This window comes from Balaenoptera acutorostrata, chromosome 8 (genome assembly GCF_949987535.1).
Source record: "Balaenoptera acutorostrata chromosome 8, mBalAcu1.1, whole genome shotgun sequence".
In the NCBI taxonomy this organism is placed as follows: domain Eukaryota; kingdom Metazoa; phylum Chordata; class Mammalia; order Artiodactyla; family Balaenopteridae; genus Balaenoptera; species Balaenoptera acutorostrata.
This window is the reverse complement of record NC_080071.1, coordinates 85,979,633-85,999,680: the sequence shown is the minus strand read 5'-3', so window position 1 is coordinate 85,999,680 and position 20,048 is coordinate 85,979,633. Positions and strand designations below refer to the sequence as shown.

Sequence of the window (20,048 nt, the reverse complement as noted above, 5' to 3'; positions counted from 1 at the left end):
GCAGCCTCTCCCACAGGACACATCTGCTTCCCAATCACTCTATTCTCTAACGGGTCATCTCCATAAAGGAAATAAAATTTCCCTTGAAAAAGGACTTAGCATAAGTGTGTGTGCATGTGAAGGAGAGGTTTTGTTTTTTTGCTTTACCAGGTGACATATGGCTATATATCCATTCCAAAGGGGGACTCTACATTAGGTCTATATTAGGTTAGCTAGAGTGACCATGAGATGTTTCCATTTTGCTCAATTCTTATTTCATTAAAGCTAGAACCCAGAAAAACCAATGAAAATAAAATCAGTGTTGCGAAAGCAATAGTCATTAAATGTACTTTTTTGTGCCTTTCAAAATCATGCTTTTCCAGCTCCAACTTCATCTTTTATGTCTAATTTTAAGACAGTATGTCCTCTGTAATGGCCTATATGGGAAAAGAATCTAAAAAAAAAAAGAGTGGATATATTCATGTGTATAACTGATTAACTTTGCTGTACACCTGAAACTAACACAACATTGTAAATCAACTATACTCCAAAAAAAAAAAAAAAAAAAAGACAGTACAGTAAGAGTTCCATTCCAAGAGTGCCTTTGTAAGTCCAGCAAAGTTAGCCTAGGTACCCGACTAACACAATTGGCTATATAGTACTGTACTGTAATAGGTTTATAATACTTTTCACACAAATAATACATAAAAAACAAACACAAAAAGTAAAGAAAACATTTTTAAGCTTACAGTACGGTATCTTGAAAAGTACAGTAGTACAGTACAACAGCTGGCATACAGGGGCTGGCATCGAGTGAACAGGCAAGAAGAGTTACTGACTGGAGGAGGGAGAGGAGGTGGGAGATGGTAGAGCTGAAGGGTTGTCAGCAATAGGAGACGGATGGCAAGGTGCAATTTCACTCATGCCTGATGTTGATGGCACAGGTTCTGGTTCCTTGCTGGATTCAATTCTGTCTACCCTCTTGAGAAAACGATCCAGTGATGTCTGTGTCGTAACTCTTTTTTTCTCATCATAGATGACACGGTAGCACTGGATTACATTCTGAATGGCTGCTGCAACCTTCACGTACCATTCTACATTCGGGTCCTGCGCCTCAAAAAATAACAGTGCCTCCTCAAATAAAGAAAATCCCCTTGCCATTTCCTACGTCGTGAATCTCTTCGGTTCTTCAGTTACTTCTTCTTCCTCTTGTCTCTCTCTGTCCTTCCTCTGGGCCTTCAATTCCTGGCTCTTCTTGGCAGTACCAGCTACATCATCGCTGCTTTTACACTTGCTTTCAGACATCCTGAGCTTGAAATAAAGACACTGTACTACTGTACTGTATACAGTACTGTACAATAAAGTACACAAAAGCACAACCACTTGTAGAGGATGCACGCACGTGACAATGTACACCAGACATGGGAACTAACTTACGTGATTGGACATGAGAACGCACGTTCGCATTTTTGAAAGCTCGCAACTTGAAGGTTCATACGTTGGGGACTTACTGTATGCCATTCACATATTTTTCTAAAACAAATGTACAAGGTCAGTTCTGCCTCATTATCTATTTTTAAGGATTACCCCTGCACCTCTATCTCAAATATTTTAATGCTCAAAGAAATCCTGGCCTCACACACTGAAATGTTTGGAAGTAGCAAGTGTAAAAGCACCATATTATAGAATCAAATTTCAACATAATTGGTTAATTTAGAAACTATAAAATAAAGCCAGAGAGATGGAAAATCAACAATATGGTAGATGAGACATGGCCAGAAGGTCATGTGATAATTACCTTTTTTATTTTTCTTGGTGGGTTTGGTAGAAATTCTCTCTGAAAGAAAAATGAGATTCATGCTGTGAAGGGTCCTTGTCTCTACTTTGTGAGATCAGTAATTCCACTACCTTCCACTCATGTCCCATTGTCAACACAAACTCAAGGGGTCTTCATGGAAAATAACCTCCCTCTCCAAGTCTGTAACATGGTGCTCTCTGTTATCCAGACTCAGCTTTAAAGTCAGCTTTAAAAACTGCATCCTCTCTCTTGCTCTCCTTATAAAGTTTTGCCAGATTTTCCTTTAAAACCACTTCTATACCCACCACTCCCTTTCCATTCTCCCAGTACCCCTCTAGCTTTTATCTTTATACCTTGCATACTATAGCTCCATTGGCACACACCTGGTGAGTGATTGACAGCTGGCAGGCCCCATCAGTGGCCTTGGACACACAAAGGTATCCAGGCCTTTGGGGAGACAAGTGGGAAAACCTGGCATATAGTGGGGTAAGGATGATAAAGTGTAAACTGTGCCCTCATGGAGTATTTTGGGATCTGGAGATGGCTGAGTATAGTAGGCTAAATAATGCCCCCCCCCGACCCATGAATTTGTTCTAATCCCCAGACCCATGAATGTGTCAACTTACATGGTAAAAAGAACTTTATTAATGTAATTAAGTGAATGAGCTTGAAATGGAAGATGATTCTGATTATCTGGGTAGGGCCAATGTAATCACAAGGGTCCATACAAGAGGGGGTAGGAGAATCAGAGTGAGTAGTAGGAGATGTGTTGACAGGAGAAGAGGTTGGAGTGATGTGAGGAAGGGGCCACAAGCCAGGAAATGAAGGCTGCTTCCAGAAGCTGAAAAAGGGGAGGAACACGTTCTCCCTGGAAGGCTCCAGAAGGAACCAGCCCTGCCGACACCTTGACTTGAGTCCAGTGAAACTGATTTCATACTTCTGGTCTCTAGAACTGTAAGATAATAGATTTACATTGTTTCAAGGCACCAAGTTTGTCGGAATTTGTTATAGCAGCAATAGGAAACAAATTCAGTGAATTTTAAAGGACTTCAGCAGAGAGTGTGCTGTTTGAGCTGGGCCTTGCAGGTTGAGTGGGGTGGATCAGGCAGAAAGGTGGTGAAGGTCATTTGAGGTCTCCATGGGTTAAAGCACTCTACCCTCTAATCCATCTTGCATTCCTTGATCAGATTCATACCTCTAAAACACTCTTTCAACTTTGTCAGTCCCTAACCCAAACCTTCCACGATTCCCCCATGATTAAATGAAGGGTTCAGCCTCCTTTCTGGGGCCGCAGGACCTCCACAATCAGCACAGCTCATGTATTGAGACTTATAACCCACAACTTCTTGACAGTCATGGGGAGGATTTTCATGCCATCCTTTCTATGTAGAATTCCTCATTATGACATTTTTGCTTGTCAGAACTATTCCTCTTTTAAGACCCAGCTCCGTGCAAACTGTTCCATGAAACTGTCCTCAACCTCAAAGACAGAAATGAACTTCCCTCTCCTGAGCTTCTGCATCTCCTCCTGCCAGAGAATCTCATTATGGCATCTATGAGCTGTGCAATCCTGTGTTTATAAATGTGCAGCCTTCCTCCTGGTTGGGGGCTGGGGGCCACACCTTACAGTCCCTGTGGCTTTAGATGTATTCAATAACTATTTGCTCATCATTAGAGTGGCACAAGGAAGGACCGTCTGGGGCATGTGACAGAAAGCATCAGAAGGCATGGGTTCATCTGTGACAGAGACCTGGCCCGTTTTGTCCACATCAGTGGGCCGAGATGAGGACCAAAGAGATATTTTAAAATTCATTAAAAAATATTATTTTTCAAGAATGAATTTCAGATGGCTATCCAGCAAACACTCATTCTGATGTATTATTTTCAGATACATAGTTCTATTATTGTTACTTTCAACATTGCCCCCCACCAAAAGTCTAAGACCCTCCCCCGCCAAATTTAGTTTACTTTCCTGTGACCAAACTACACAGTGGCAATTATTAGTGGCAGTGCCAAGGCCACAATTTACTGTCCTACCTTCAACAATGTAAGAGTTTGAATACTATTCAGCCATAAAAAAGAACAAAATTTTGTCATTTGCAGCAACATGGATGGACTTGGAGGGCATTACGTTAAGTGAAATAAGTCAGATGGAGAAAGACAAATATTGTATGATATCACTTATATGTGGAATCTAAAAAATATAACAAACTAGTGAATATAACATAAAAGAAGCTGACTCATAGAGAACAAACTAGTGGTTACCAGTGGGGTGGGGGGGAGAGGCAACATAGAGGTGGGGGAGTGAGAGGTATAAACTATTGGGTGTAGGATAGGCTCAAGGATGTATTGTACAACATACAACCAATGTTTTGTAATAACTGTAAGTGGAAAGTAGCCTTTAAAAATTGTATAAAAATTAAAAAAAAAATTAAAGTGTAAGAGTTTATGCACTTGGAGGATTAAGCTGTAATGTAAGCCAGCAAATATAACACCCACATGGAATGTTAGTGATAATATACGCATTGCGACCTGGGCAAGGGGAGTCATGATGGTTTTCTGGAAATTCTGCTAAAGCTTGAAGTTGATGACTTGTGGCACTAAATCCTTGATTGTAGCACTTTGTCATTAGAGTACCTGAATCAAGGTTTTCAGGTGCCATCCACCGCAGCGCACACTCAGCTTCCAGTTCTTGGATGCTTTGCGGTTTCCTTCAATTTCAAATTCCCTGAGGGTGAACCACTTTCCATATGCATTCTGTATACACTTCTCCGAGGTGCCTGTGAGACCAAGACAAGCTGAGCTCCCTTTGTGGCCAGGGTGTGCCCCCAACTGTGAAAACCCCAGAACTTGACCTCCCCCCACGTGAATCTGGGCTACTCGTTTTGGGTTCATAGTCTGCAGCAGGATAGCTGAGTCCCCTCTCTGGGGCTCCACAGCAGTCCGAAAGGCGAGGGCAGGAGCAGACTTCCTGCCCTGTGTGCATACTCTGACCCTCATGCAATGAGAAGGACAGTAATTACTACCAACATTTACTTTAAAAAAATATTTCACTATATTCAAAAGAGAAAACAATGGATGACTCTAAAGAATAGGCAAGATTCTTTCCCTTCTCTTCTCTGAGACCTGGGATAGAGCCAGGCTGAGTATCTGAGGCAGCAGATGAGGTCACACATGGGGCCGTGTGTCAACTGTCACCACAGCCATGTCTGCCTTGTCCTATACAAAAGTTGATCAGCCAGCAAATGGCAATCAATTATTGCTCATATTTTGGACTCATAGCTATTTTATGTTAAAAGCAATTGTAGAAATGTTATCAAGTGGGAAAAATTAAATTATATATATGCTATGTAATCATTGGGAAAACATTTATATTTCTTGGTACCTAAAGAACCATATTTTGGGAGGAGGGAATCAATTATGGTAGATGAACATTTGTACTGTACTTTAACAGTTGTAATTTGCAAACTTTTCTATCTGTTATCTTGTTTTTTCTCATAATAATACGGTGAGGAAGGTTTTATTATTATTTTCATTTTGTAGAGGACAGTTCAGGATGACAGAGACTTAGTAACTTGGCCCATACAAAATAGACACTCTTGGTACAGCTGAAACTCGAATCCAGGTCTTCTGAGTCTAAATCTTGTGCTTCTCCCAGTTAGCACAAGGCCATACAGATGTTATAGGGAATGTGGCTGTGAAGGTTGCTGTTGCATTTCTCAAATGTGTACATCTTCCATCCTGTTATTGAAGCACTTGCCCCTGTATTGGGTGCTGGATGGGCACCTGTAGACCTTTTCCATGGGGGAAAGTGGAGATGGCCTGGTAGGCTAATGTTTATTAATTTTAGAAGAGTGGGAATGCCATCTTTCCTCCAGCCTATCTGGGATGCTGTGTGGAAAAAGAGCTAACAGAGCAGAACTGAGGCTGCTTTCTTTAGAAAGTCTGCTTGCAAGGTTGGCGCTTGGCTGGTATCTGGGAACTTGGATTTGGGGAGGGGTCTCACCACTCCCAGAACTTAAGGGTAGCTCACTGTGCCTTAACTATTTATACAAACAGTATGGTTTATGTGAACACCTGCCTTCCTTCTGGGAATTTGGAGTTTTGGCATGTGCTAGGCAGAGGGTACTTATGTAACTAACCCCTGATAAAAACCCTGGACTCTTAGACTCAGGGCAGCTTCCCTGGCAGACAACATTTCACATGTGTTGTTACAATTCATTGCTGGTGAATTAAGTGTGTCCTGGTGACCCGACTGGGAGAGGACTCTTGGAAACTGACACCTGTACCATGTGCCTTTTCCCTTTGCTGATTTTGCTTTGTATCCTTTCAATTTAATAAATCACAGCCATGAGTTCAACTATATGCTGAGTCCTTTCAGTCCTCCTAGTCAGTCACCAAACCTAGAGACCCCCAATACAGGTGTCTACCCCCTGTATAATATATTATTCACATGGGAGTTTTCCAGTTGAAAAGTGTAGAAGACCACTAAGCCCACCTTTTTTCATTTTCTCCTTGTATAAAGTCCCCTTCGCCTCACCACAAGTCACAGGAAGTTCAGGAAGCTGAAAATCCATATCTGTTTCTTTGGGAATTCTTGGACCTGCAAGGAAGCATTGGTTTCTTCATTCCATCTTGCTCTAAAGCTGTGTACCGTCTCTCCTTACCCATCTTGAGATACTTCTTTATAAGTTAAAATGTAATGGAAGGATTTGCCCCATGAATCAGGTACATTTCTAGGCAGGTTAGGTACATAAAGATAACGTCACCCTCCACCACCATCATCTAAAATCCTATATACAAACCTCTTGTGGAAGGATCTGATTCCCAAGCTTGCTGGTCCCAACTACCTATTGCATGATAATTTTCCTCCTGCTGTTTTGAAGGAAGATTTATAGTCATATTATTGCTTTGACGTCATACAGATGGAGAAAAAACCCTCAACTTTTAATTTTTTCTCCCCATTTGAGGGCTCACCTGGGGAAAAAAGCAGGATTGCAATGGGACCCCCAGCAGGGGCAATGTCTGTCTTCCCACCTTGCTCTCTGTTTCACTTCTCTTTCATGTGAGCTTTCTCTGTGGCTAGAAGGTAATTTGCTCTAGAAGAAACTGCAAATTGCTCAGGGAGAGGGTTTCTGTACATCCTTGGGTGAGGGTGCTGGCATCTAATTCCTCTGAAGCAGTTGTTGAAAGTCTTAGAAAGAATGTCAGTAGCAGGAGCACCTTCTCTTGCCCTTCTGGCCAACATTGAGGAGGATCCTTTAAAGACAGGTCTGGGGGCTTCTCTCTGGATGGGGAGGGTAGGCTGTCAACAGTCCTTCCAGAGTCAGTTCTATTAGAGCTGGGGTGGGTGTAGGGGGCCATTCGGTCTAATTCACCTGCCACCCACCAATTTACAGAGGAGGAAATTGAAGCAAGAGAGAACAGTTGACAAGCCAAAGTTACACAGTCAAAGGAATTTTAGGAATTAGGACATAGGTCTTGTGTTACCACCCAGAGTCCCCCTTGGTGGGGAGCCTATGGCTCTCTATGTGGGCAAGAGAAGGGTGAGAGAAATATCATGTGAGTCATACCTTTTATACATTTTTCTTTATATTTCCCTCCTCAAAAGTTATCAGTGCAGTGAGAGGAGCCCTGCACAGGCCCAAGGATGCCTGGGGGTCTCTCACAGATCGACTGACTAATCAACGGAGCGGGTGTTATCACCATCCTGTCATGTGGTCGAAATTGACCAAGACCAAGGACTATCCTAACGTTTGCTATCGGCTCTGTAAGCCAATTAAGAAAATTTATTGATCACTAAAAACATGGATTATAAAATAAAAATTTAGATGTTTAATTATTAAAACTGCATTAATCACTTATTTTTACCTCTTTTTCTGCCTCTTTTCAAAGGCCCAGTGTTGACTGTTTTTCTCCCTGAGGAAGTAGAAAAATAACATAAATGTCTCTTTTTATAACATTGCATTGCAAATAGTAGTGTTTTGCAAAAATACCATTCAAATGTCACTTTTTAGGAGTTTACCTAGTACTTCAAGAAAAATATCAAATGCTTAGATCAGAAATTAGGAACTTTTTCTGTAAAGGGCCAGATAGTAAATATTTAAGGTATTGTGGACCACAATCTCCTTTGTGACTACTCAACTCTACTGTTTTATTGTAAAAGCATCCATAGACAATTCATAAATGGAAAGATATGACTGTGGCTGCGTTCTGATAAAAATTTATTTACAAAACAATTCATGGGTTGAATTTGCCCTGTGGGCCATAGTTTGCGGAACCCTGGTCTAGACTTAGTTAGTTACAAAGATGATGTTTAACTGAGATATAGCCTATATTTCTTTTACTCCAAGTCGTTCCAAATAAAACTGAAACCGTGTTTTATGTGTTTCCCAAGCAACAGAGCAGCAAGGTGAGAAGAGTAATGAAGTTGTACATCTTTTGAGTCCTTGTTGTGTGCCAGGAACTATCCTTAGACCTTACCTCTATTAATTTACTTTATCCTTAGAGCAAATTTAGTCAAATTAGGGACTTAGTCAAACAGGGACTAATACTATCCTTATCTTACAGATGAGGAAATTGATATGCACAGATATAAATGCAAATTAACTAAAAGCATTGAAGATTTACTTTGATAAAGAGGCAGAGATAAAAGGCAGTAATATTAGGTCTCAAGGGGGACTTCATGCTCAACTCTATAGGTCAGATAGCTGCTGCAAACCTAAACTTGAAAGATTTTTGTATCAAAAATGGTTGCAAAAATGAGCAAGGACTTAAAATCTAGCCCAATGGCTCAATGAAGGGGAGCTTATAAAATTGATGCCCAAGTTCCAAAAGTTGTACGGTTAGAGATGGCACAAAAGGTTGACTTAAGAGATGTTTCAGAAAAATGTAGTATCTGATTTAATTGTTGATTTTGTCCAAAAAGATTAATCATGTCCATGTTCATGTTCAGGTCTGCCATCATTCAAATGTGTCTGAATGTTGAAGTCAGGGATGCTTTCTTGCTAAAGGTCTGTGCCCATCATTCTGTTCCCATGGCTGGAATCCTGGGGTGCTAATTTGGGTAATGCAAGTCCCAGGAGAAAATTCCCTCCAGAAAGTCAGTCATGATTAATCTTTCCTTTAAGCAGATTATGACCAAATGAGGCTGGAAAGGAATATTTCCTTCAACCAAACACAAAAAGCCTTCAGGTTGATGATGTTATCTCGTATTCAGGGACTTTGCCATAACAATTACTCAAGTTAAAAAAAAAAAACTCACCAAAATAAAAATGGCCCCATGAGATATTTATTAATGATTTTCATCCCAAGAGAGATCACACCCCAAGATCAACATGTTCTACCTTACAAAATGTTATCCTTAGGAAGTTTATCAAGGTATTAGGGAGGTACACTGAGGAGAGATTACTAAACCTGTATAAGAGAATCATAAGCATGGCTATGATCTTGAAGACTTAAGAGGAACAAGTGAATGGGGGAAAATGTAGACCTGAAAGTAGATGAAGCTTTCTTTAAAAATTGCTCTAGATGGATTGGTTTCAAAGAACATTACGGTACCAAATATGGTAGTTAGTAGTTGCCAGGTATAAAAGGTTATCCACACAGGTGTGGGTCTTGGTGAAACAGTCCTCTTCTGTCACTAATGATGCTGAAGTGGGAAAAGGCCAGTTCTGATTCTCTCTCTCTCTTTTCCTGCAAGAATCAAGGCCCACTGTCCCACAAGAAGACACTTGTGTTCTCTTGGCTTTCTCCTTGCTCTCCTCTCCCATGCGGTGATGAAATTGAAACCCCAGCTCTAACTATAACTTGAGTCTGTCCAACAGTAGTCCTTATTGGCAAACGTGCATTCTCTTGCTCTCAGTTTCTCTCTGTTTAAATATTTCTGGGACTAGTTGGTGAGTTAGACTTCTATTTCATCAAAGCCTGTTGAGGGCAAACAACTTCATGGCAAACAAACAGAAACTCGTTGTACTCCAGCTCAGTTCTCAGAAATTTGGTCTGGAGACCAGATCATATGAACAAAGTGCTGCTAAACTTTACAGGGGTTATTTGTGTGTTAGCGAGCTCCAGCACTTTACTATCTTAGATACAGAAAGTAAAATGCCTGGACAAAGTAGGATTTAATTATTCTTGGGTCTACCATCTTAATAAACAACTACTAATGCTATACTAAAACCCTACATTAACTCTTACAAATAATAATGTGGTCAGAAAAATTAAAAGTCATTTAAAAATAATTTTCTTAATGGTTGGAACTAATCTTTATGCGCAAAAAAGTATATCAGGATGTTTAGGTGATCTTTTGGTTGCCTCAGAGTATCAGAGAGTCCTCAGTGTTTAAGAACAATAGAATAGGAGCCCAGTATGCCTAGATCCTAAAGCAAGTGCTAGTCTAGCCCTGTTGCACAGACCATGGTAAGGGATAGTGAGGTTGGTTCTGCCGAACAGGCCTTCCCCACCTCCAGGTCTTGTGAAAGAGGCTACATTTCTTTCAAGAGAATCGTCAGACACCTCCCCTCAAGCCAAGACAAAATATGTTAAAGGATCCACACAGGAGATGGGTCTCAGTCCTTGGGACATCAGGGAAGGAGAGATTATCAGACTCATCCTTACCAATATAAAGGTGAACGTCATGGCTAGAGTGTTCTGTGGTGGGAGAAGGGCTGAGCCAGGAGCCAGCAAGGGAATCAATGAAGAAGCATGATTCCCTTGGCCTGGTGGGGGGCCCTGTGGATGGGAGTTGAACTGAGTATTTTTGAGAGATACTCTTCCCAAAAGAACCACATAGGGCAACGAGGTAGCTACTGCAAGGGTGCTAACCTTCCAGAAGGGCCATCCAATGTCTTCATTCCCAAGCAAGTTGGCCACACTCACTACTGAGAGGTGGTAAAATATATTGCTTCTGCTGTTCTAGTGGGAAACTTCTAGCCAAATTTTTTTTCCAGACAAAGAGTTTTAGATTGTAATTTGTCTATAATTTGACAAATTTGTAGATATGATCCAGAGACTAGCTGAGCCGTGAGCAGGATCACAATGGGGAAGCCTAGCAGGAGATGGGGTCTGTCTTATTTGCTTGCCTCACTTCTCCTTCACAGCAGCTTTCTCCTTGCTGGAAGGGAAGCTCAGGGGAGTTCTACTGTCTTCTGAAAATTGCTCAGGGCGGAAGGAGGGTCTACCTCTACATGAGAGGGTGTGGTGGTGGGGGGCGGGGAACTGAGAGTCTGACTCCACAGAAAGGAGTCTTAAGATTAGCTGCTGTTCCTGCCCTTCCAGCCAGCGATGTTAGGAATCCATTAAAGATTTGGGGAATCCATTAAAGACACTCCTTGGGCTCCCTGTTCTTGATGCCGATGAGAGAGCTGCCCATGGTCCTTACAGAGTCCAGTGGTAGATCTACAGAATGTGAAACTGTATATGAAGCTGGGATGGGCCTTGGTGAGCAGTCAGTCTCTTTATTATCATTTCACTTTACAGAGGAGTAAACTGAGGCAGAAGAGGTGAAGTGACAGACCCAAGTCCACAGGACTACCTCAGGGTGGTGGGACATGAGGCAGGACATCTTTGTCACTTGTGAGTTACACAGTGTTTTATGGCTACAACTATTTCCAGCCTCAAAAGTTACCAGTTCATCAGAGGCAGCACTTCAGTGGCCCTTGGGTCCTGGGTTTTGGTTGTGGATTCATCACCATGTTGCTTGTTTGAGATATCATATTTCTCTCCCTGTCATGTTTTAGAAGTTGAATAAATATGATATATTTCCCAATGGTTAGTAGTTACAGAAAGTAAATAGAGAAACAGGTCTATTAACAAAAGCATAGACTAAAGCATGAGAATTTAGATGTTTAGTTAGTAAAATTTATATATGTATTTATTTCTTCTTGGTTTGCCTCTTTTCTTTGGGGCTCTGTTACTCAGAATTTCAATTCTATGTCTGCCCCTCTTTCTGAGAAAATAGAAAATTATAAAACAGATGCTGCTGAAAAGTTGCATGGTATATAATAGTGCTTTTCAAAAATTCCATTTTACTTTAAATTTTCAAAAGCTTACTGCATAAAGAAAAAATATATAACCCATAGCCTTGCACCTACTAAGCCTTTGATGGTTAACCTGGGTTCATCCTAGATTTCATTTTATTTGCCCTCACATTAATAAAAATTCATTTATATCCACATTAATAAAAAAGAATTTAAGACAGAGTTTTATTCCTTATATCTCAAGGAACACTGTGAGAATAATAATAATGAGAGCTAACAGTTGTTAAGTGCTTATTATATGCTAGACATGAACATAAGACCCTTACTTCTACTACTTTATTTTAGGGATTTTTACTATCCCCATTACCAATGAAGAAACTGAAGCATCCTGAAATTTAAAAATTAAGTGAAGCAATGCAGATTTCCTTTGGTTGAGAGGCAGAATCAATGGCAGTTATGCAAGACTTTGGATTGTCTAGGGAGATGTGATGGTGAGCTACACAGATAAAATATAGGCCATCATCTTAACCCTGAATGAAGGCTTTTAGGCTGAAAATATCATGAAAGTGACCAAAGACCTTGTTCACATGGGTTTGGACAAAAAAATACGATTTAAAGAACTAACCAAGAAAATATTGCCCAAGGGGAATTTGTAGAAATAGAACTTCAAGTCCTAGAAAACCTTAGGGTTAGAGATATCAAAAAAGCGTTGATTGAAACCATATGTCAGGGGAATATGCTCTCAGATTTAGGAGGTGTGGGTGGAAAGATGGTGCGGTTTGCGCAGGTGAATCTCCTGAGTGCCATGTTCAAACGTGTTGATCTCCAAAGCAGGGCCATAAAGTGCACACATTTCCTTTCCCCTTTCCTTTCCTTTCCTTTCCTCTCTTCTCCTCTTCTTTGTTTTTCTTTCTTTCCTTCCTTCCTCCCCCTTTTCTCCCTTTCTTCTTTCTATCTTTTCTTTCTTTCTTCCTTTCTTCCTTTCTTCCTTCTTTCTTTCTTTCCTTCCTTCCTTCCTTTCTTTCTTTCTCTCTCTCTCTCTCTCTCTTTCTTTCTTTTCTTTCTCTCTCTCTCTCTCTTTCTTTCTTTCTTTCTTTCTCTTTCTTTCAATGCCTGGACTACAATTTGGCCCTGTTCAACCATAGACATCTTAGACAAACAAAAAATATTTGCTTTCCCTCTCTATCTTTCTCTGGCACTGTTTGATTCACCTTTCATCAAACCTGTTGAGGCCAAATAAATTAAAGATACAAAAGTAGTCTAGTTTAGCTTACCAGAGTTCTCCTTACTGGGAGATTTGGGGTTTAAGACCTGCTAATTATTGTTCTTTGTGAAATTTCTCACTCAAATACCCCACAGGAAGTAGAGTGGTTGTTCTTGGGTTTCCTATCCAAATACTGTTTATTGACACCAGAGGCTTGCTATAGAAGTTAAGTGTTCCCCTCCCCTCAAGGCAAGTGAGAAGGCTTCAGTCTCAAGGTGATTAATCTGTGTCTCTAAGAGCTTGAGGGAGGCAGAGATGTTTAAAGACTCAAGCCTGGAAAGTCTAGAGAGGGTGACTGCGTTGGGAGCCAACCCCACATCCACTGGTCGTAGGACCATGAAGAGACATGGTTCTCACGAGCCTCCCTGGGGAAGGGAGGGGCTCAGTTAGTTCTTGAGAGACACTGTATCCAGGAGGATCATTTGGATGAAAGAGGTGACCCCAGGAGGGGTGTGGACCTCCTAGAAGCTGGGAGACTAAGAAGGAAGTGGTAAGGCATCAGTTAGATTTCCTGCATCAGGGGAACTTCAGTTGAGAAATTCTCCCTAAAGAGAGTGAATATCTGAAGAACCCACAAATGTGGCTCATGCATCTGCCATTTCTGGGAGACATGAAGGATCTATTGTAAGAGGGCCATTCCTGCTCCTTACCACTTCCTTCTTTCCTTCCTCCTCAGTTTGAATTAGCTAAAAGCAACACATACTGAATGGTGTTAGAGAGGAAGTGTGGATGAAAGAAGAGGCTGGCCTTATCCAACTTGCTCACTACAAATTTTACAGTTTTAATATTATATCAGCTCAGTCTTTTAAATACTGAATGAGAATATCACTGCTGCTGAAAAGGATTAGCACAACTCTGGGGCTTAGCTAAGATTTCATCCTGGGGCACAGAAAGAACTATTTGAGAGAACAGGTTTGACAAGGAAGTAAGTAGGAGAAAGAACAAACTGTGCTTAGACTACCCATGCCAACTACTATAATAAATCAAGTATGGCAGTGAGATTTCACAAAAACTCAGAGAACAAAAGTCTTAGACTTGGGTAAATATAACCTGGGAAATAAACAAGATGATAAAGATAAGTATGGAGAAAAAAATGATAGAGATGCTAAAAATATAAGTATATATTTATTTATACTTATTTACATTTATATTCTAAAATATATTTAATATATAATAATAATATATTTAAATATATATATGGTGTTAGAAATAATCAGAAGAAATGGAAACAAAATATATCTGAATATGTTTCAACTCCAGAAGGAAAATCTTGCCACCTCTACAGTGCTGTATAAACCCAACAGCAGTATTTTATATGATGTGATGTAAAAGAATGAACAAAAGAAATAAAGTATACAAGAAAAACATTAGTAGAATGGGAGAGGGGTGGGAAAAAGAAGACAGATGAAGAAGAGGAAGAAAACAAGGAATGAGAAAGAAATGAAAATTACAGAACTTAATTCAGAGAATGGAGGTTCACTTATCTCTACTGCACCAACACAGTGTGGTATGTGCTATTAGTTTGGTTTAAATAACTGTGTTTAGATCTGATGTGATACCAGGAGTCTGGCTTCTGCTTAATTGATTATGTTCTCTCTTGTCTGTTTCTCCTCATTTGGTTTAGAGCTGTGTTCATCAGTTACAACAAACTTTTCTAACGCTTTCTCTCTTATTTCTCACTCAGGGCTGGCTTGTCTCTGGCCACAAAGCTCTGTGTTGCATCCAAGTTCCAGTTCCTTTTATTTCCAAAGGGCCTCAGGTGACAACAAGGCTGGGTTTGAACCAATGGAGAGTCTGAATTTTCCTCTTTATTTGAGGAAATCAGTGACTTTGGATGAAAACATGGAGAACAAGTAAGCAGATTGCTATTTGTCACCCACAATCATCCTTTCTTTTCTTCCATAGGGATAGAGTTACAGCCAGACCCTTGGCTGCCTGTCTAGAGATTATATTTCTTAGTCTCACCTCGCAGCTAGCTCTGGCCATGTGACTAAGGGTTCTCCAATAGGATGCGAGCAGAAGACTCTGGGTCTTTCCTTTAAAAGAAATATGTGGGTGATATCCCTGTCAAGAAAAGGCAGTAAACAAATCATTTGAATTCTTGAAGAAGAAAACCAAAATAACAGAAGAAATAATTGAAGATAAGTTCAAGAAAAAGTTTTCTGAAATTATAAAAAAGATGAATATACATATCATAAGTACTTGTGTTTTCACTCTGTAGCAGAGAAAATTGACTTCAGTCAACCCTGAAATATATTCCAGCAAAGTTACCGTACTTTAAAGAATTGAATGGGCAGCCTGGGCAAAACAACCAAGTCATTTTCAAGGGAGAGGGATCTCGTTGGCTATAGAATTTCCCATAGCAACATTTAATGCCACAGAAAAAAAGTACAAGAAGTGCAAGACACTTCTAGAAGTAAAGAGTGAGCAAATTATTTTCAGGTATAAATAATAAAAACAAATACTTTTGAATAGGGAAATTCTGGAAATACTGTTCCTATGAGTACTTGTTCCTTTGAGAAGACTACTAGAGGATCCACTTCAGCAAACCAAGACAGGACTGGAAAAATTTTGGCAAAAGGATTAAAATAAAAATGGAGATGAGGTGACAGACCAGGGCATACATGTATATGCCCTTACAATATAGAAATGATATAATATTAAAAAAAAATTGGGAGGAAGGGAGAAATATGGGTGGTAAGGCAAGGTCATAGTTTGTTCTACAGCTAGGAGTCAAAGGGTATTATTTGGATAAATATAAAACACATTTAATAGCTAAAAGGTAAAAATAAAGGGAACATCGTGGCCTAAATTGGGTGAGAGGGGAAAGAGAAATAGGACATACACTAATTTTATAAATCTCCTGGGTGGGAAATTAATGGGTTCTGTCTAAAGAGAGGACCAAAGGTATCATATAAAGGTAGTTCTAAGAGTAATCACTATAACAAAAGTACAAACCTTTGTAAATATCAGAAGTATATACTCCTAACCAATGGAAATATGGGAAATGAGCAGGGGCTCAACCATTCATTTCTTTTAAGGGAAAGACCCAAAAGAGGCTCACATTTTTTGTACTCAGATGCCATAGTCGCTTGGCAGGACAGGGAAAGCTGGGAGGGTTAGTCTCAGCTAAGCAGTCATATGCCCAGCTGTAACCACTACCACAGAAATGCAAACCTTCCTAAGTATCTCAAGTACATACATGCACATAAATGCATTGAAGACAGAATGCAGAGTGTTGACATTTTTAATATCTAAGACACTAGAACAAGATGAATCAACAATATAAATTAATATGACAGGAACAAATTCAAACACTTTGGTCCTAAAAATAAAAATAGATGGACTTAACTCACTTATTTAAATAAAATATTTTGAGATTAAATTACATAGTAAACCCCAACTTTTAACCATATACAAAAGACTCAAGTAAAAACATAGTTTTAAATGTTGAAAATAATGTATAGGGTTTCCTTGGTGGCACAGTGGTTAAGAATCCGCCTGCCAATGCAGGGGACATGGGTTCGAGCCCTGGTCTGGGAAGATCCCACATGCCGCGGAGCACCTAGCCCAGTGCACCACAACTCCTGAGCCTGCGCCTAGAGCCCATGCTCTGCAACAAGAGAAGCCACTGCAATGAGAAGCCCACGCACCCCAGCGAAGAGCAGCCCCTCCTCACCACAGCTAGAGAAAGCCTGAGCACAACAACAAAGACCCAGTGCAGACAAAAATAAATTAATTAGATAAAATAGAAATTTTTAAAAAAATGAAAATAAATGTATAGACAAAGGTATATTCAGCATACATCAACAAAAAGAAACCAGGGAGTCATGATCTGAATTTCAAAGAAAGTGTGATTCAGGCCAAAAAGTTTTAAGCAAGTAGAAAATACAGGAAATACCATGAGAGGTAAAAACACTCTACTAGTAGACAATTTTATTGTTATGTCGCTCAGTCCACAGGTGATCAAGTGGACAAAATGAGGAGGCTATGAAAGACCCAAATAATATGTTTTAACAAGGTTGATATTACTGATACATATTCAACTCCATACCCAGAAAATAGAAATAGAGAATGTACATTTTCTCCCACCCTCTCTTAAGGAACTCTTGGGTCAAAGACTAAATATAAATCCAGATTGCAGGCTATCTGGCAAACAACAATAATAAAGTGTTGCCTATGAGAACAGATGTATTATTTAATTTAAAAAACTAATTCTAGAAAGAATGAAAATATGTATACATACAGCCAATTTTCATTATTCACAGATTCCATATTTGTGAAGTCACCCACTCCCTAAAGTTTATTTGCAACTCCCAAATCAGTACTCAGGGCACTTTCATGGTCATTCATGGTGAGGCTCAGAGCAGTGAAAAATCTGAGTTGCCAGCCGCACCTGTTCCCAGATGAGGTTGAACAAGGCAATGCTCTGTCTCCTTGTTTCAGCTTATTCTGTAAACAAGTGTCCTTTTGCCGACTATTTAGTTCCATGTTTTTCTCATTTTTGTGTTTTCTGTTGGTGATTTTGCTGCTTAAAATGGCCCCCAAGCCTAGTGCTGAAGTGCTGTCTAGTGTTCCTGAGACTGTCATGTGCCTTATGGAGAAAACGTGTGTGTTAGATAAGCTCCGATCAGGCATGAGTTATAGTGCTGTCGGCTGTGAGTTCAACATTGATGAATCAACATATATATTAAATTAGGTGTCTTTAAACAGAAACACTCATAAAACAAAGATATATATTTATTGGTTTACAAAAATGTGACCAGAGGCTCACAGGAACCAAACCCTGTATTTCTCCTGGGAGCAAAGGTACAAGATTAGCTATTTTTGTGTTTGGGGTGATTCATGAAACCTATATACCAAGAAAAATGAGAACTGGCTGTATATGTGTACACACGCACACACACAATTATTTTCAGAGTTCACCCACTTTTTTCATTGTTTTTTATTTCAGTTATTATACTTTTCAATCTCAGAATTTCTATTTGGTTCTTTTAAAAATATATATATATATAGTTTTGAAACTTGATGAATGAATGTGGGGTGGGGGTTAGGAAAAAGGGAGGAATCAAACACATCTTCTACACTTTTGGCTCAAGCAACTGAGTAGAATTAGTGCCATTTACTGAGATAAGGGTGAGTGGTGGTGGATGACAGGTTTGGGAGTGAAATAAAGGAATCTGTTTCATGTGTCAAATTTGAGACTCCAAGTGGAAGTTTGGAGTAAGAAGTTGAACTTATGACTTGGCAGTTCAATAGAGGGATCAAAGGAGGTGAAGTATAATCGGCAGTCATTAACATATTGATGGAATTTATAGCTACCAGACTGGATGAAATCCTTAGGGATGAAATCTCTGGTACATGCCAACATGTAGATATCAGGAAGCCACGAAGGGACCATCACCACCGATAGAACCACCACTATCGACACTATCATCAACATCACCAACAAATGACCAGGAAGGAGCTATTAGCAAGTAGGAGACCGTGATGGTCCAGAAGACAAGAGAGTGCATCAAGTTCTCCCAGCTTACTCACCTGATCACAGTGATGCCAAGGCTTGCCAGGTGTTAGGAGGCAAGAGGCAGCCAATGACCTCCCAGTCAGAAAGACCATGATCAGGCCACCCTCTGATAAGCTGCACCAGCTTCATCCTCTTGACTGGAGAAACCAGCTTGTTAGGGATAGATCCCTTCAGGTCTAATGCCCAGGCTCCTGGGAAGATGTTTGCCTCCCCATGCACACTGCTCTCCACACCTGCTGCCTACCCCTGCCTCACCCATGAGGTCAGCAGGGCCGCTCATCTATGGTCAATCTTTATAGTCCTCTTGGGAGCCAGTGGTGTAGAGACAGCCCCACCCTCACAATGAGATTACAGAGAATCCTCATTAGCCAACAACATTGATTACTACATCACTATCCATGACAAAGAACTAACTACGAAAAATTACCAACCTTCTAATTGTAGTTTGCTGACATTTCTTTATCCCTCCCTTTATTTTAATGTCTTTTTTTGGCTTTAAGTATACAGTCATATATTTGGATTAAACTTTTCACAAACGGATAGAATTAATTTATTCATTTAAGTTACTATCCAACACATTCTTGGATGCATCAATATGCAGAACCTTAACTGTTTCTAATGCAGAGTCTCTTCTTACCTGCTACACAGCAGGAGGAAGGAATTCCTTTAATGCTAGGAACTTTAACCTGGGGCAAGGACAGATGGAGGAGGAAATCATTCCAAGTGTTTGGGGTATGACGCTGGTCTAACCTTGCGGAATTAGTACTTTTTCTGTTTCATCATGGTGGAAAAATACGGCTGTTCCCACGTTGCATTTAGCACCTAAGGTTGCTAGATTGTGGGGCTGTGTCAACAAGTATATGTGTCACTGGGAACCATTGCTGTGACCGGACCCTGGGCTATGTTGCAAATGAGACCCTTGACTCTTTGCCTCTGGGTGAAACTCAGAGTTTTTAAGAAAGGGAAGCTCTGGGTTCACTTCTTTCTTCTCTGGAAGTAGGGGTCGCTGTGAATTATCCTGCCACATTATAGGACGAGCTATGGGAACTTCATCTGCAGCCAACAGAATTCTACCCAGTCTTTAGCATGAGTGCAAGCTTGGCCAAAGTCTTTCAAAATCTTGGCCTCTCTGCTGAAGCCTTCTATACCTCTGTTTTGGGGGATATCCCAAATCTGGTTTTTCCTTCTATGATGCCAAATTCCCATGCTACACCAGTAATGATGCTCAGTTTTGAAGTCTGTTTGTATATCTTCAGCCAAAATGGGTACCATGAAGGAAGACTGGGTTTTAGCAGTCATTGGTATAGATGTGGTCTGATTTTCCAGGAAAGAGAAGTTGTAGAAGTGTTGAGAGTGTGAAATGGGTAAATCGAGCCATGAAAATTGAAGTGGGATGAGGCCCATAAGGATGAGGTCTGGTAAATAGAACGTGTATAAAGAGGAGTCCTCAGTATTTGGAGATCAAAGAAAAACTGTAGAAAGTATTTTAAAGATACTGGGAATAAT

The 20,048-nt window shown here is 40.2% G+C and overlaps 1 protein-coding gene across 15 annotated transcripts in view; it reads right to left on the bottom strand.

The window, feature by feature from the left end:
* Window positions 1-699: 699 nt before the first annotated feature.
* The window catches only part of LOC103004719 (nuclear autoantigen Sp-100), a 79,673-nt gene continuing 60,324 nt past the window's right edge, over window positions 700-20,048 (bottom strand). For 11 of the 15 annotated variants that reach the window (XM_028167145.2, XM_028167147.2, XM_028167150.2 and 8 more), the window contains 4 exons: window positions 7,649-7,696; window positions 6,276-6,380; window positions 4,415-4,557; window positions 1,729-1,816 (listed from right to left, as the gene is read on the bottom strand). In XM_028167145.2, the coding sequence (XP_028022946.2) occupies window positions 1,763-1,816; window positions 4,415-4,557; window positions 6,276-6,380; window positions 7,649-7,696 (350 nt within the window). In that variant the 3' untranslated portion in view covers window positions 1,729-1,762. Of the gene's footprint in view, window positions 1,513-1,728; window positions 1,817-4,414; window positions 4,558-6,275; window positions 6,381-6,552; window positions 7,065-7,648; window positions 7,697-20,048 lie in introns of those variants that run through there. The other 4 variants (XR_009009102.1, XM_057551706.1, XR_003623645.2 and 1 more) reach the window with 4 other exon arrangements.